General features: G+C 39.1%; 1 protein-coding gene across 2 annotated transcripts in view; it reads right to left on the bottom strand.

Annotated features, from left to right (window-relative positions):
• Positions 1-17465, bottom strand: part of ascc3 (activating signal cointegrator 1 complex subunit 3) — a 56237-nt gene extending 38772 nt beyond the window's left edge. Inside the window, exons 1-13 of one of the 2 annotated variants that reach the window (XM_019880020.1) lie at positions 17380-17465; positions 16964-17110; positions 15833-15983; positions 14358-14929; positions 11827-11953; positions 9333-9534; positions 8760-8895; positions 7802-7927; positions 6126-6329; positions 3609-3749; positions 2552-2716; positions 1968-2144; positions 757-828 (exon numbers count right to left, since the gene is read on the bottom strand). In XM_019880020.1, the coding sequence (XP_019735579.1) occupies positions 757-828; positions 1968-2144; positions 2552-2716; positions 3609-3749; positions 6126-6329; positions 7802-7927; positions 8760-8895; positions 9333-9534; positions 11827-11953; positions 14358-14929; positions 15833-15983; positions 16964-17053 (2163 nt within the window). In that variant the 5' untranslated portion in view covers positions 17054-17110; positions 17380-17465. Of the gene's footprint in view, positions 1-756; positions 829-1967; positions 2145-2551; positions 2717-3608; positions 3750-6125; positions 6330-7801; positions 7928-8759; positions 8896-9332; positions 9535-11826; positions 11954-14357; positions 14930-15832; positions 15984-16963; positions 17111-17367 lie in introns of both variants that reach the window. The other variant, XM_019880021.1, reaches the window with a different exon arrangement.
• Between the last annotated feature and the right edge of the window lie 766 nt (positions 17466-18231).

The following is an 18231-nucleotide window of genomic DNA, read 5'->3' on the forward strand; positions in this document are numbered from 1 at the left end:
TTCCGACCCGGCCCGACGAATCCGACAAACTTTTTTTTTTGCCATGAAAATGTGGACCACCCTACCCTCGCCTCTAGGCGATGCAACATGAGTTCTGTCGCTGTACCACGGTTACAATGAGATGGAAAATTGTTTAGCACTTATCTGAAACCCACCCACATGAACATGGTTGTACAAAAAGAAAAAGACAAGTAAAAAATTCCATTAACAGATTCAAAGCGCATCTATTATGGACTGCTTTTCACTTTAACGTTGCCTATTTCATGTGCCACTTTAGTTGAGGTTTTCTGTTATTTATATTGTGCTGCTTGTGTTCTTTTTATGATGTTTGTACTGTGACCTTTAGTTTCCTGAAAGGCGCCTATAAATAAAATGAATTATAATCATCATTATTAGTATCATTATCATCATCATTGTTATTTTAATACATGTCAAATAGATACGCACACCCCTAAAATAGAACACTGTATATTAAAAATGGTATGAGTTTACATATACTGGCCAGAACTTTAAAACTATAGCAGTTACAAATATTTCTGTCTCACATGAAATGAAAAATAGCTCTCGTTATGTGCCAAAAAGTCCTATACAACTGCAAACTATAACCACAATTATTTTCGAATGCCTGTTTGAGCTACAGCTTTGCTTTTGGTTATCATTAGTTTGTGCAAACTGTGGCTGGTCAATGTGTATGTGGCACTAAATTGGACATTTCTGTTGTTCAATGCAACTGTCGGAAAAGGGTGACGAAATTACCTGATGACCAGCTTTGACTTGCTCAACAACTTTGTTATAGCAAACCTCCTCCATGTCATGAATTTGCTGGATCTAATCAGAATAGAAAAATCACAGTTATTAGTTTAATTAATAAAGTCACGTCATGTTCGAATTAATATGAGCTTTTCAGACAGTTTGAGGAGTCAGAAGCGACCACACGTCATTACACAGCAAAATACCGTATGTATTTGTGAATCGTGGATTCATTTTTGTGATACACAGTAGCTCACAAAAAATCTAACATATCAGCAACTGTTTAATGGTATCCTCTCAAGGGGTTGACACATTCTAGCCCATGTAGTGTGAAATACTCAATGATTGGTCATCTGGCATCTGGGACGCTTCACGACCATGACAGCAATCACAATGTCGAAAGTTTGGCATGTCAGAGTTTTTGTTGGTCTTGCCGCATAGTGCGACATGTCCATCGGTTCTTCGGCATTGACCAATAGGAAGACAGTGCCCTCCTACTTATGAGGAGAAACAATGTGGTGTATAGTGTCTAAAAAGTGACTTGAACAAAATGGGAAATATTGGAACACATACAGTACACACCATTTCAACTCATGCTGTGTGTGCTAGCTGCAAAGCTAGTAGCTGATTAGCAAAATTAGTGCCATTTAACAAATTTATTACCTCAAGTTCCTTTTGGAGAATAGACAGTCCATACCGCCCTCTTCCCACAATCCAGGTCTATATAGATTATTAGGTCTTGCCATGAGTTTAGCCTGATGGTAGTGTCATGATCTGAGGCTGACTACCAGCGCTGGTTCATTGAGGGAAGCATGTATTCGAATATGTATAGTGACAATCTGACATAGAGAATGACTCCCTTCCTTTGGAAACTGGACAACATGGACTGGTACAATTTGGACATTTTTGTAGTCACTGTGAGGTGGATTCACTTGTGGTGATTGATGCCTATGTAGAGACTAAAAACTGTGTTTTGAGTAATTTTCAAAAGACTGTAAATCCATACTTTGATACAAACTGTACAGTGACTATTCTGAGTTGGTATCGTCCCTTGCGAAAATATAAACTGGTTTCTGACATGTGAGGGGTGTACTGTTGTGAGCTACGACATTCTCCTCTGGGGGTATAGCTAGACCATGTTTCAGATCAATGCTAACTTGATTAAGTATATAAAAATAAACACAGACACAAACTAATAGCAATCATTGTTCTTTTACCTTGTTAGTAGTTTTGATGCCAACAAAGGTCTGTCCGAGTGGCACGGGTCTGAAACGACTGTCGAAGAAGAAGAGGCCAATATACGGGTTGACGTGCAAGAAGGTGGCCACATCTAGATAGTTGGGAAGAGTGGCGGATAATCCCAGAATCCTAATCATACTTTGGGTGGACTCCACCTGGTAGGCCAAAGCATTAAAAACACGCGCGCGCGCACACGCACACGCACACGCACACACACACAGACTTTTTATAAAAGGTGGGGTGGGTAGATTAGCAATGAAAACACCTTCGTCCTTATTGTTTTTTGCGCAGTTATCAAAGAAATATTAGATTATTAATTTCTGTATACATATACGCTGATTTATTTTCATTATTTTAGAGGCAGTAAATACGAAACATTTTCCAGTAAATTATTTCGACATCCGGTATGTGTCTTGCAAGATAAGATAAGACATGATGAGATAACTGTGACGAGTACCACAATACCAAATTGCCACATTTTCTGATTATCAAAATTTAAAAGCAGGATTCTGAAATATTTAATGGAAAATAGCTCAGTGATGATAATAATGTGGTTTTCTACCTGTCTGATAGTCCGGGCCACAAGGCTCTCCAGTACTGGTCCTCGATCTTCATGAAGAAGGTGAACTTCATCCAAAATTAGGAGACGTACAATCTGGGAGAGAGCAATGTCGCCAACGCTCTTTCTTGTCACAACATCCCACTTCTCTGGGGTAGTCACTAACATCTGGAGAGACATATCAAAGCATTTGCTCTTCCATGACAGATACTCATTTTACAAATGAAATATGTCTGTTGACCATGATTAATCTTTATACAATAGTTGGTATACATGATAGCTTATGGCTGGAGTTATATTACGTGCAATTCCAAGAAGCACATACAGATTACTGCAAATCTGTGATGAGATAACATCTGACATTTTGACCCCCCCCCCCCAAAAAAAAACCAAATAACAAAAATCGTGTTTTTAGAACATGCTTTTGGGGATTACTAATTCCCCAAAGTCTCTATAAAGGCAGTTTGTAAAGTCCTCACTAGTTTGTATAAATCAAATGTCTGCCACTGGAGACTGTTTATAGAACAGATAATTTTGGGGTCACGGTGTACAGTCAAGAGACAAAAACCTGGCATTTGAACAGGGGTGTGGGGACTTTTTATATCCTTGAGGAATTTAATTGACTTCCTCAAGAGTGACTTCATCAATCAACATCACAATACAAATGAAGGAAAAGAATAAATGGAAAATAAATAGTAGCAAGAAGGGACCCAATTAAGGATCTTTTTTTTTTTGGTAATCTCAAACCATTTGGTATTTCTCCCATTAACCAGTACCGGTAACATGTAATGTGCAAGCTTTTTAGCCTCCAAATATGATCAGCTTGCTTGAAACTATACTGAAAATAATCCAACAGTCAAAGTCAATTGGAAAATCATAAATAGATGGAGACAGATGCAATGACATATTGCTGTGGCTCAGACAGGACCACATGAAATGCACAGTGATGAAAGTAGTTACTTTTGCAGATGTTTTTGCCAAGTCACTGAGCCATTTGGTGGTCCTTGGGAACATATTGTATTTGTGTGTATGTGCATCACAGGATGTGGGTAATAGGCACCTGTGTTCGTAGAATCTCCCCTTTGGTTAGCTGCATGTCACCAGTGAGTTCTTTGACAGTGATGCCCAGTGGCTCCAATCGTTTACTGAAGTAGTTGGTCATCTCAGCTGCCAAAGCCTTCATTGGAGCAACATACACTATCTGCAGAGAAAAATGAGAAGAGTAGACACCACAATGAGAAGAGTAGACACCACAGCAGGGTAAATTGGATTTGGGAATGATGGAAGATGAAGGAAGTGGGAGAGATTGATGAGGGCTAATGGACAGGAAAGAGGAGCACGTAAAATGCTGGTGATAAACCTCCACAGAAAAACTTGGTAAATGGCACAAATCTTAATTTACTGACAAACTGCAGACACATCTATCTGCAAAGCTCAACAGTGACATGCAGTATTTGAAGTGCTTGTTGTGTCACCAATGAGCCAATACATGAACATGCTTACAGAGATTTAGTTTGTTTTGTTTGACACCTTGGATTTAAAAGACACATACTGATAACTTTTGAATGGGCTGCCATCAGCTGAATCTTTGAACATGTACAAAAATGCTGTTTAAATACAGTGGTACCTCTATTTATGAAATTAATTGGTTCTGGAAGAAATTTTTTAACTAGAAAATTTTGTAAGCAGACATGTTTTCCATAGAAATGCCCTAATTCGTTCCAACCACACACCCCCCCCCAAAAAAAAGAAAAAAAAATCAGACAAATGTTTAACTAAGCATAAAAATGCATCACAATATGTAACAAATACATGTTACTATTAGATTATTGCACAATAAATGAGAGTAGTGCATAATGTAAAAAATTAAGAAGAGAGTAAACAATAGAAATGATGGTCATTTAACTTTTAACTGTGTCCTCATCGTTTTTTGCCCTCTTTAGTTCATGTTCTCTCTCAGGAGTGGTTTTTGTCTGGCGTTTTGTCAAGAACTGATCCAAGGACGTTTGCTTTTGCTGGCTTTTCACAATCCTTTGAAAATGCCCAAGGCAAACATCAGCATAGTGAGCGATTGGCCGACTGGGTGATTCACATTTACGTAAAACTATCGGAACACCTCATGGCCCGAGGGGCCAATGACGAGGATGCTGCATAGACACATATCTATCTATCTACACGCATAGAAACATACGGCAGAAGTCCCTCTAGCCAATGGCATGCCAGGATGATGCTCAGTAATAGCCAATGACAGAGCAGCAATAAGTATGTTGCGTTCAGGAAACTCGGAGCTGCGAGTAGCAGTCCATCCTGTATGTTTATAAGACAAGATAAGATAACCTTTATTTGTCCCACACTGGGGAAATTTACAGTCTACAGCAGCAAAATTTGGGGGTGGGGGGGGGGGGGAAAGGGTTTCATTGCACAAAATTTCTTTCGTGACAAGAGGCAATATTTTCCTGTTGAGACGTTTCAGCACTTAAAAACTCCGTATGAAGAGACATTTGTAAGTAGAGGTACCACTGTACTTATATTTCAACAACTCATTCATTGTTGGAAAGTGCAGGGTGACGCCATATTTCCTGATTAAGAAAGAGCCATGCACAAGAAGTGTAGTTATTATTTATAGTGGCTCGGACGGTGCAAGAATCCCCCACCATTACACCGAATCCAAACTCTCACATCAAAATAAGAGTTTAAAACTGATAAGGTTTTATGGCATGATGGATGTTTTGATATAATCGTGCGAATCATATTGTCATGCGATTGCATACACGGAAACAGAAAGGTCCTGTGCCTGAGTTGTGCATGACCCTGGAGTGGGGCGAGATGGCTCACTTCTGATGGTAATATGCTTCTTAGACTAATATATTAATTTTATTTCTAGTTAGAAGTGAGATCAAGTAAAAGGTGCAAAGTAACATTCAAATAACTAAATTAATCGAAAATTAATTTTAATAATTTCTCAAGGACCCTTAACAGTTCTGTAAGGTCCGGAGCTCATCGATAGATTCAGTGTCTCGATCGATCATAAAGTTTGTCAGGGGAGGAAGTGATTTTCGCACTGGTCTTCAGTCCACAAAGATTGAATACATAAAGCACCACGACCATGCAATGAGTACAAACAACAAGGGACACCAGATTTGAGGAGCAATTAATCGTATATGACTACATCAACCAGTATTCCCATCGAACTTTATAAAAAACAACAAACATAGAAGATGTTATTTTTTGGGTTTTTTTTTTTGCTTTCGTAGGGTGACTATTTAAGTTTATAAAAGCATGTATTGACTTTACTGATAGGCACGTGTGGACCAATGTGCATGCATGGAAAGCATATGGACATCGTGAAATATTTTAATGAATGGAACAGGGGTCTGTGTGCAAAACGGTCAGCGCACGCAAAATGCGCAAACGATAGAAGACACAATGTCTATTACAGTGCCTTTGTTGGTGGGGGCATTAAAAAGTATGCACTCGCGCCATCAGGAGCAGATTAAATTCTTACTCGCACACGTTGAAAAACTGGTTTCATTTGCGACCATTTTGCTCGCAGTCTCGAGACCTGCTTTTACTGTACCTTGAATTCATCCTTTTTGATGACACCGCCAGGTTGTAGGTGTTGCCGAATCTCGTGAAGGACAGTCAGCATGGCGATGTTGGTCTTGCCAGCACCAGTTGGGGCGCAGATTAGAAGGTTTTCATTTGTGTTGTAAGCAGTCTCAAACACCAATGATTGGATTCTGTTAAGACGTTTCATTCCTTTGAATACCAGTTGTCCAATCTGGGTCAAACACAAACACAAACAAACACACACACACACATACACACACACACACACACACACACACACACACACACACACACACACACACACACACACACACACACACACACGTTTACCGTAAATTCCGGATGACAAGCCGCTACTTTTTTTCCACACTTTCAACACTGTGGCGTGTAATATGAAGCGGCTTTTTAATTATTTTTTTTCCATCGCGGGAAAAACATGGACCAATAAAATGAATGAGTAGTTCACTGAGGTCCAATGAGATTGTATGACTAATCACAACTTCCGCTCTTCTCGCCATTGCGGGGAAAAATGTGTTACCTGGCAACAGTCGACCAATAAAATGAATGAGTAGTACACAGGGGTCCAATGAAATTGTATGATTACCGGTAATCACAACTTCATTATTGCAGTCTTTCTTCAAACCCTGATCAACATGGAGAATACCAGACGAAAAGTATATGATGCAGCTTTTAAACTAAAAGCGATCACTCTGGCATTTAAAGAAGGAAATCGAGCTGCTGCCCGTAATCTTGGCATAGACGAGTCGATGGTGCGAAGGTGGAGGCTCCGGCAAGAAGAACTGAGCCAGTGTAAAAAGACAACCAAAGCTTTTAAAGCTTTTAAAGGTGGGGCGTCGTGGTGTTATAGATTCATGAAACGGAAAAGCCTGTCTATTAGGGCACGCACGACGTTGTGTCAGCAGCTACATCCCAATTACGAGGACAAACTTGCTTCGTTCGGCACGTTCACGCAAACAAATATAGCGGAGAATTCCATCAGCCCAGATGAAATAATAAATATGGACGAAGACCCTCTGACATTTGATTTGCCTCAAACTCGGACTGTAAATAAAAAAAGGTGACTCCCCCGTCATACTGAAAACAAGCGGCCACGAGAGAACACATTTTACCTCTGTTTTGAGCCGCGGCAGGGACGCAGAAGCAAACCCCCGTCTACTCATTGGCCAGCGGTTTATAATATGGTGCGGTGCATATAATTACAAATAGATTTTTTATATATATATAGGTGACAAAATAGAAAAATTAAAAGTTAAGTACAAATACTTTGTTACTGTACTTAACTAGATTCTCCAGACATCTGTACCTAACCAGATTATTTTGTTTTCTGACTACTTTGTTTACTATAGACATTTGAAAATAGAAAAATTCATCCAAATTATAATGGGTCTGTGTCTGTCCCATAAATGCTCACCGACTGCCCTACAGCTGTACAAGTCTCCCTATGACATTACAATGACCGGCGAACACTCACAGCGCTTAGTAATCCCTCTGAGTAATCAGCTAAGCATCTTTAAAAAGGCAGATGCTGCACCCTGAGAAGATGACCAGAGGGTCTTCCCCTCCTGCTACGGCAGTTTTCTTTACTTATAAATGGATTACTCCCAAAGAGAGTGAACAGACAAAACACACACAAAAAAAAAAAGACGGCCCATGTGAGTTTACCTCATCCAGTTCAGAGATGTATATGGGTTTCTCTTCAAAGCCAATAGGCATCGGTTCATTAGGTGGAATCTCCACCTCTTCATACATTTTCGTATTATCTCTGCGGATTCCCTCAGGAAGCAACATCTGGATTCAAATTATAGAAGAAAAAATGTGGCGAAATAAACAATATAATTTTTGATTAAATTGTCCCAGAGAGATACATGTCGTAATATGTTCCTGATCATGACTGTAGTTTGCAGTTGGTGTTGAACCGCAACCATAAAAATAAATAATGATAAATGAATACATCCCTGACAATCAACCTTTTAGGGCCAGCATATTTGACACAGCTATGTCACTGTATATCAGAGTGTGGCTGGTCAGTTTATATTGCCATTAAATATATAATAATAAAATACAATACATCATAAAATACATGTCATCCATCAAATGTAATCCTTTTTTAAAATCACTCTGTAGAGGGAAATAATGTAAAGGCTATTGCGTCATTCCATGACAAGTCACCCCGTGGGTTTAACCTGGAGGATTTTTAATGAAACGTGCTGTAATTGTTGATACTGATGGCAAAACACTAAATCTCAAATTTTCGGTCAATTGGACAAGGGGTTTGGGAAATTCGGCCCACTGATTTTCAATTAGCTCAGTAAAAAGGGGTGTGGCCACCTTCCTTTGGATCCTGATATCTCAAGAACTAATGGGTCATTTTCACAAAACAGGTATTCTTAGAAAGAGAATTCACCAAGCAATGTAAATTAGTAATTGCATTGAATATTCAAAGAATACTCAATGAATATTCAACTTTCAATTAATTTTAAGATCTAATCAGAGACACCATCAGTTATATCAATTTGGACATTAAAAGTTTCCAAACCCTATGTGTTATGATAGAATCTGTATGTCTGTTCATGTGTACCTACTGTGTATGCAGATGTAAAAAGAGGCAAAAAAGACTCACCCTTGTTCCTCCAACAAAAGCAGGGGTCTTTGTGGCTTCTGCATAGCTGTCATAGACATTTGGGTATTTAATCCGCTCATACACTCTTTCTCTAGTAATTACAGGTTCATGGCGTGCAGTCAAGAGCGCCTGCTCCCTGCATGAAAGAACAACACGTTGAACCATTACTTACAATTACTTACAATTGTATTAAAAAAATGTTACGCTGTTTCTGAATGAACTGGGTGAGAGGAGCAAAGACATAACTGCAACGTCTGCAGTCCCGTTTTTCCAATGGATCATTTACTTGAAAAGGTACTGATGTGTTTCTTCATGCCGCAATTCTTTTGGCTGAGCTGAACACTATCCTTTAGTCATCCTTCATAAGTCAACTATCACAATAAATACATTTTTAAATGTAGAGAAATAATGCAATCTCCCATAATTTACCGGTACTTTTTTTACTATACAACACCACTGTGTCAGTTGTCTAAAAATAATGTACCTTGTCAGATTTAACAAGAGCACAAGAGGAGAAAAGGACAAAGACAGAAGAGGAAAGAAAGAAGACCAAGAAAAAGAGATCTGACATACCGCTGGGCTCTCATCTCTTTTGGGTCAAAGTTCATGAGAGCATCTGAGTAATCTACATCATCAGTTCCTTTTCCCCTCTTCTTCTCTCTCTTCTCCTCCCTGCGGAATATCTTCATCAAATGTTTTTCCTGTTCGGAATGAATGGTCACCTGACAGCCGTATGTGGGCCTCGTAACTTCGTCACTGACTTTTCGGACAGAATCTGGAAGGGGGGGGATGAAAGGTTACAAGGCTGGTTTAACACGACAAGATAAAATTAAATTAGCCCATGTGAAATTAAAATCAATATGTCTTGTACATGTGCCACACCTCAGAAGAGTATTGTGAACAACCTTGCCAAATTTAAATGACCCCCCCAAAAATGGCATTGTATTTAAACTGAGGCTTTAAAATCAGGAAATATCAAACCATTGTTTCTGCTCTCAAACACAGTGAGCAAATCTGCTGAATGCATTGAAAACAAGCAAATATGGCTTTGTATGATGAAGATAAAGCGTTATACAAGTGCCCTTTATTTGCCATTATGACCTAATCGTTTTGTTTTTTTGACGTTTATTTGGTAGACTATGGACATGTTTTTTGGCAAAGGTACAACCCATTCGAGTAGATTCGGGAATTTTGGTCAATGGTGAAACACAGCGAACACAAGTTTTGGGTGGGAGCCGGTGCTCCACCGCATGCATATCGACAGGCAACCATTTTCATAAAAGACAGAAAAGAAAATTATCCTCCAATTGCGATTGGTTGGGTACACTAAAAAGATAGCTATTCTATTCAACTTTCAATTGACATTTTTGCAGCAGCTACATATTTTTTAAGTAATGAAGTAAACTTGCCCCCCCCCACCAAAAAAAAAAAAATCCTTGTTCAGAGTTTGAAATCATCACATACAATTTTTTTTTAAAGCCTGTTCCCTGAATTGGTCAAGTACAAAAAACAAAAAAGGATGTTGGATTGACCGTCAATAATCTAAGGCGAAAAGTCAGTAGAAAGAACTGAATTAATCAGAAATGATAATCATGCAAGGCACAAAGGGCAGTGAAGGTGTTAAAGTTCCCTGTCGCAGTCCATCTGTTTAAGGCACAACAGCTCAATAAAAGTCAGATTTGCTCCTGGAAACAGATGAGATGTGATGATTGCACTGCAGCTTGCGCTGATTGACTCAATGGTTTCCACTTCATCTCATCTCGAGATTCAACCTGCTGTTTCCATCTTGCCGCTGCCTGGATCGCGTCACTTGTATCCCACACACCAGTGCCCCGCACACATTACATTTCCAGCTTCTGTAAATTGAGCACCATTTTATTATTTTCTAAATGAATCTTCATCTTTACTCTCCCCTTTCTCACACTTTGTTGGTTGCAAGTGTGACTGGGTGAATGAGGTGAATGATGTCGAATATGCAGTATATTTATAATTTATTTCCACTGTACCTTTGATTTGACTGACCTTCTCCTTTGTTAAGTGCATGTACTGTGTGAACATTCAGTCGTGGAGCAGCCAATAACAACACACAACAAACCCCTAGGTTTGTCCATGTACATATTATGTCAAAATTATAACTTTGATATGATACGTGAATCTCAATATTGAGGCTGAAATGATAACCAGGTAAAAACATCAGCTAAAGCGGTGGGATAATAGACGACAAAACATGGACCTTCAAGTTCTTCATATTTTTCCACCCATCCTCTTCAGACAAAAAGAAAATGTGATGCCACTGCACATTTTTAAACAATAGCAAAATGATTCTTTCAGAGCTGCTGACTTTTGTAGCCTTGCTTAAAAATAAAAAACCTTCACCAAAGAATTTCTTCTTGTCACGAAACGTATTTGTGTGAAAACCAGCATGCATTTATCTTTCTTCCTCTCTAACATATTGTTTGGAGAGTTCATCTTGGGTCTCAGGAGAAAATCTGAAATTGTGCAAGTCTACTGCTCTGCAATTATGAGCAGGCGCTCCCAGATCCGTTCAGAATCATTTACTATTTTCGTGCGTAGTTATGCCGTACTACAGCCTATATGCTGTTGAGACACTGAATTAGCACATCTGTAACATACAGGTAAGTCATTTGCTCACAGCCAAAATGAATGACTTTCTTACAGGAGTACTCTTTGAATGTCCTTGAGTGGCCAAGACAGAGAGAGCCCAGACTTGAAACTGATTGAATTCCCAGGAAAGATCTGAAAAACGGCTGGACATTGACGCTCCTGGTTCAGCCAAACTTTTGGCATTATATTTAAAAAGACTGACGATGTTAATTTATTTTCTTTTTTTTGTTTGTTTGTCTGTTCGGGGGTTTTTTTGTATTTATAAATTTAGAAAAACAACAAGAATACTTGTTTCATGTGTTTTGTTGAGAGATTTGAGGAAATAATTTAATTTATTCCATTTTAGAATACGGCTGTAACATTAGAAAATGGAAAAAGTGAAGCATGATGAATGTTTTCTGGATGCACAGTATCGGAAAGAAAGAACAACTACTTGTATTACCTTGTATATAACCTGACTGTGGTTGGGAAAGTGGCGGGATGTTTAGCAGGGGTTCAACAATAACTGTTCTTTGTTGCAGAAGTGTCGAGATCATTTCTAGACCTTCTGGGCCAAGAAGCTCAAATAACTAGACAGACAGAGAAAGATAGGGCAAAATGAGTTGCTGTAAGCAAAAAACATGCAGACATCGGCAGCAAGAAATACACAAATTAGGCAAAAAAGCAACACAAACATAGTTCATAGACATGTTCAGGGTGGGTCAGCGAAAGCGAGTCAAAATGAGTTATAACAACTGTATGCAAATTTTATTTTTGTTGTCTGCCCTTTGTCCATCTGGATCACCGATTTTCATCAGTCCCATGGGGCTGCAAATAACAATTATTATAATAAGCAATATATGTTGAAGATTGACCCATGAATCGATGGAGGAAAAAAACTAAACATTTAAATTTCCATCCTTTTATTCAAAAGCTTGGCATTAATTTAATTCAAATTGAGAATGCAGAAAAAGCTCAAGCTAATTAATTATGATTCAGTTCCTGGATTGGTCTCTAACATGTCTGAAAATAGGCAAATATTTTGATCATTGTTTTCCAAAGTAAAAGCAAATGTATTATTTTGATTCAACACTAAGATGCTCAGTCCGCTTTCATGGACTGCACGAAAGAAATTGAATATTTACTATTGAGGAGCTGAAATTCTGAGCATTTGGACAATGAAAAAAAAAATGCATCTTAACGATTCAATGATTATCAAAAATAATCAGCAATTTATTTGATAATCTCGGAGCTGTCGATTAATCAATTACGGTAATCATTGCACATCTTCAGTCCCAGGAGATGAAATATGACATTGTCATTATGATGACACTGTATTATAGCGATATTGCGCAAATAAATTTAAATTAAAAAATGAGACAAATTTACACCAAAAGCATTGAAAAAAGTTTTATTTAACAAACCCCAATTCCAATGAAGTTGGGACCTTGTCCATCCATCCATCCAGCCATTTACTTAACCACTATTTCTCACATGGATTCAGTGTTCTGCCAGGGGTGTGCTGCAGCCTAACCCAACTGTTTTCCGGCAGTTGGCGGGGGTACGTCCAATGTTCTTTCTCAGCTGCGCGCGTGAGTAATTGCGCACATGGTGACACTGCCGCACACGACGCACACACATTACAATTCTACACTCATTCCTTCATTTCCACCCAAGTTTAATCTCCTGTGTAAGCAGGACACCACACCATTCCCACTTCCCTTACAGTTTCATTAGTGCAACCGAGGCTGCACACTCAATTTTTCGACTATAGTTTGAAGCATACAATGACACACGAGCACACACACGCGCATGGAAAATACGTGATCAGCACTTCGATCAGTGCCTTTCATTGCTGATTACAAAAAAAAAAAAAATGACAAACCATACCCTGTACTTTGCAGCTTTCAGCCAACTAGCAACCAGCTTGAGTGAAGTGTAGTGTCCCTTCCCCCTTTCCTTAACGCAGAATGTTATTGACCAAACCAGTAACTGAACCATATTACAAAGTTTGTTTATTTTCTGCACTGTCAATTTTATCTAATGATCTGTTTTTGTACAATAAGGAGATGGGTGTTTGGATAGATTTGTTTTAAATATTACTCAGAAATTAATTCAAAAAAATAAAGAACAGATGAATTGATTATTAAAATGATTGATTGCGAGCGGCTCTAAAATTGGAAAGCGTGCGGCTTATTCATGTGATCACTATCGGGATCGGTATCAGCCAAGCTCACCCATGGATGATCGTATCGGAATCGGCACCATAAAACCCTGATCAGAGCAACCCTAATATACAGTACAAGCATCATGAGCTACATACTGTAACTACCCATGAACGGCATGGCATGTCTGTCATGGGCTCGTATTGTTGCTACAGTCTCCGTTTTGTAAATAGGATAGAAAGAACACACAAGGGCCTTGCAGCGGGGGTTGTGTTCGGAAATTCACGTTGACGCCAAAAACGACTTAGAGTGGTGTGTTAGTAGAAGGGCCAAATCGCACTCGGGGCCTAGTTCTGAAAGCACCCGAGAACGTTGCTACAGGTCTGCTGCCATCTTTTGGTGAAATATGAAAGGGATTTTTTTTTGTACGTGTGTACTGTATTTGTACGTGTGGTTAAGAGTAATGAGACTCACATTATTAATTTCATGCCAGAGGCTGTGGGCCGGTGGAAATTTGAACACGGGCCGCAATTGGCCGTAGGGTTAGACTTTGGACATGCTTGGTTTCGATTCTAAAAGCTGTGTAAAACGTCTTTGGTACTGCGCTACCATTCAAAAAAGGCTAAATGTCAGACCCTTTGTATTCAGCTCATTAACAGATCATTCGCAAAAGATTATCAAAAAGTAATAACTAGCACACCAGCTACTGATCGTTTTTTAAAATCCATAGATACTGCTTTGTGGTGCGAAGAACAAACAATAAAACGGACTCAAAACTAACCATCACGTACCTTCTGTTTTAAACAAGATTTTTTAACAAATCACATACCTCATTCTGCAGCTCATCATTGCTTTTGTGGGAGGCAAGCATCTCAAATAGGGAGGTGCATAGATCCTCTGGGCTAGATGATATCATATTGCCTTCCTTCAAATATTTATCCACTTCGGTCCTGAGGATAGTTCCATTCACCGAAGAGCTTTCTGTGAGGAGCATCTCTCCCTCGTTGACAACATTCAGCCTACTTTGTTGATTGTTTAGGAAGTTGGTGAAGTCCAAGCTCATGTTCTGATCTTGAATGCCAGAGCAGGGCAGTTCTTCCAGCGGGTCGAGCATAAAGCACTCATGGGAGAAGGCAATGTTGCGTCCAAAAGAAGACCCTTGTTGAGGTTTGTGTCGGGAGCAATACGATTGGATGAATTCGTCAATTCTGGAATCTCTAAGTGAATCTACCAGCCGTGCCACACAAGTAAAAGAAGTTTCCGCAGCAGATGAGGGAAAAGGGCCAAACATCTGCTTGATGGCCCGAGTCTCCTCTGTGCCGACATGGTCTTTGTTGTGGAATGTCTCAAGCAGAAAGACAGCAGCATGTTCAATTGCCTCTTGACCATTTTCGCTCCCCACTGTAAATCAGAAAAAACAAATAAATAAATAACTCTAAATAATGATAGCATTCAAAATATTGCTCCAATTTCTATTTAAAATAAAGATACACATTTCCTGCAATTTCTGCTTCCTAAGACTGATTTTGGGATGGGGCAACATGATTACAACATGATTTTTTTTCCCCAAGATGCCAACACTTGGGTGCCAGCAGACTCCAGCAGATGTTAATGCAAATTTTCATTATTATTAGATAAATTAGAAGACTATAATCATTATAGGATAATGCATTCGCCAATATCTGATTGGTGAGCTTTTTGCAACTCTGATAAACATTTGTCGGCAAATGCATTATATTCCATAAATTTGGAGGCTCCCTCATACCTCAGAAGCTCTGACATTATAAAAATTTTGATCTGCCTTGCGCCATTTTAGGGTGCTCTATCAGAAACAGCTGGAAGTCCCGAAAAACCTATTGGAGGAACCAAAATTCACGATGAACCATTAAGAGAAAAAGAACAGCCATAAACTATAGATTTATTTAAACTCATCAGACGGTTACATGGTTCAATCAGGTAAATCTTGTTTCCTTTGCAACCAAGTATGACTGATTTCTTCTTAAGGGAGCTGAAAGATGTTTTTCTTTTTTCATTATGTCTGCCATCTTGACTTAGCAGTGCCTCAATTTACAACTTCATCGCTTGGTAGATTTTTTTTTTTTTTTACTTTGTGTTTTGAGAAAAGTTTGGACTTCAGACACTACACTGCTTGAGTGAAGTTTAAAAAAAAGAAAAAAAAAGGAGAAATTACGGTGGAACTCGTGAATTGAACATAAGTCATGAACAAATCCATTTAAGAACAAAATTTTACATCAGGTGGTGTTTGCATTTGTGTGTGTGCGTGTGGAAGCATTCTTACATTACCTATCTGTTTGGCTGCAAAAAGAAGGTTCTTTAATTCCTGATGGACAGCATGTTGCTTCATTTTGTCTTGATGATCAGTGCAGAAGTGGAAAACCTTCTGCCATGTGAGGCCTTCTTTTGCAAACAGCTCCTGTCTCTTCAATCGTTTCGTCTAACATGAATCACCAGAGGGGAAAAAAAAAAAAAATTAAATTTCAGAAAAATTTGTTCCATTTGTTCCGAAACACACTAGCAATTCCACCTCTGAATGGCTGAAAAAAAAAAAAATAGGGTTTTGGAGTGGCCAAGTCAAAGTCCAGATTCAAATCCAATTGCGATACTGTGGTGTGACCTTTGACGGGTAGTCGATGTTAGAAAACCCTCCAATATGGCAGAGTTGAAGAAATTCTGCAAAGAAGATTACGACAAAATTCCTCCAGAGAGACGTGAAAGGCTCCTCACCAATTATCGCAAATACTTGATTTTAGTTATTGCTGCCAAGTGTGGCGCAACCTGTGATTGGGTTCAGGGGGCAATTACTTTTTCACAGAGGGTCAGAAAGGTTTGGATTTTTTTTGCCTTCATAAATTGAATTGTTATTTGAAAACTGCATTTTCTATTTCCTTGGGTTGTGTCTGAGTGGCATTAAAATTGGTTTGATGATTTGAAACCTTTGTGTGCGATAGATATGGCAGCAAAAAATAAATAAATCAGGGGGGTGAATACTTTTTCACAGTACTATAACTGTTTGTGAAGAGCGTTTACGTTAGAAAAATGATCCACACCATCGATATGTGATTTGAAAATGTTGATTAAAAACGGATGTAATATTCATATGTAAATATATTTTATTAGGAAAACTGACAACTTAGTTTAAGGTTTTTATAATTGGATTTGTGTCGAACAGAATTGTGGTTAGCATAAAGTGGCCCACGATAAGCGTGCCAGTTTCTTCCATGTCCCCTTTGAAAAATGCATTACCCGCTCCAGGTCTGAATTTACAATAGCTTGTAATTTTCTGTATGCGTGTATGTATGTTGCACAACAATAACAGCAATTATAATGGTATAGTCAACAAGGGATATCATCAATATATCGGCTCAGTGAGCTATTAGGGCATAAAGACAATAGGTTTCCCAATGTTCAACTTACTTTAAGATCACAGAGCTTCTCATCGAAGTCCTCTTTCCTTGTGACATTAGAGAAGGAACGGAGAGCTCCTGTCAGCCGTGGAGGAGACATCCTCCGCACGTAATGTCCTCCAAATGCTGCTGTACAAAATCTCTGCTACAGACAAAACTAAGAGAGCAAGATGTACAGTCATTTTAACGTTCCCGCACCACTGAAACAATGTAAGTACTGTTTTTGTCAGGCGTCTTACGAGTCCAAATAAACTTCGACAGAAGCTAATGTTAGCTTGAGATCCTGACAGCTACTTCCTCGTCTGTCCTAGCTAGTTCTATTCAATGCGTTTTGCATTTAAAACTATACACGTGATGACAAAAGAAAAGCAGGGCGTATTGAAAAAAGTCACATTTTCGTATATCGACACATACGTTGCAAATCACCTTTCTACTGTGGTCCGCCAGTAACCAGTGAGAGGCCGACCCGGCATACAAGCACATGTCAACAAAGTTCCACCGCGCGAAGAATTGTGGGTGTTGTATTTTTTATGACATCGACTTCTGAGGGGAAAAAACGGCCAGAAAAGACTACATTTCCAAAATCTAAATATAAGATGTCACACGAAGTTCAATTTATGCGAGTGAAAAAAAATGTTATTTGCTCTTAAATAATTGAATCAAAAGAGAAATTTTATTTCTGCACTTAAGGGTGATGATAGCATAATCACTCATCATTTAGACATTTAAAATATGTAGGTTAATTTCACAGTAATACTTATTACCTCTCTCTCTCTCTCTCTCTCTCTCTCTCTCTCTCTCTCTCTCTGTGAGCACTTTTTTTTTTTTAAAGAGACCACGCTAACTCGTTTTGGGCACTTGTATCTGTGATCTTGGTCGTTCAGTCATGACCCACCTATGTGACCATAAGTGAGGGTGGTAATATAGATCGACCAGTAAAATAAGAGCTTCGCTTTTCGGCTCAGCTCCTTCTTTACCACAACAGACTGACACAGAGTCCACATCACAGCCGATGCTACTCCAATACATCTCTTGACCTCCCGCTTGGGGTTGCCCAAGCACCCTCTATTGGCCAGCCGCCATTGCACTCCCCAAGTTCTATGCATGAGTGGTGTCCACTGGACCAGGGGCATTGCTTCGGGCAAATTCTGCAACCAGAAAGTAGTGCGAGTCAAATGAGTGCGCGCACATGCACATGCTCACACACACACACACACACACACACACACACACACACACACACACACACACACACACACACACACACACACACACACA

The sequence above is a fragment of the Hippocampus comes genome, unplaced genomic scaffold (assembly GCF_001891065.2).
Source record: "Hippocampus comes isolate QL1 unplaced genomic scaffold, H_comes_QL1_v1.1 scaffold135, whole genome shotgun sequence".
NCBI classification, from domain to species: domain Eukaryota; kingdom Metazoa; phylum Chordata; class Actinopteri; order Syngnathiformes; family Syngnathidae; genus Hippocampus; species Hippocampus comes.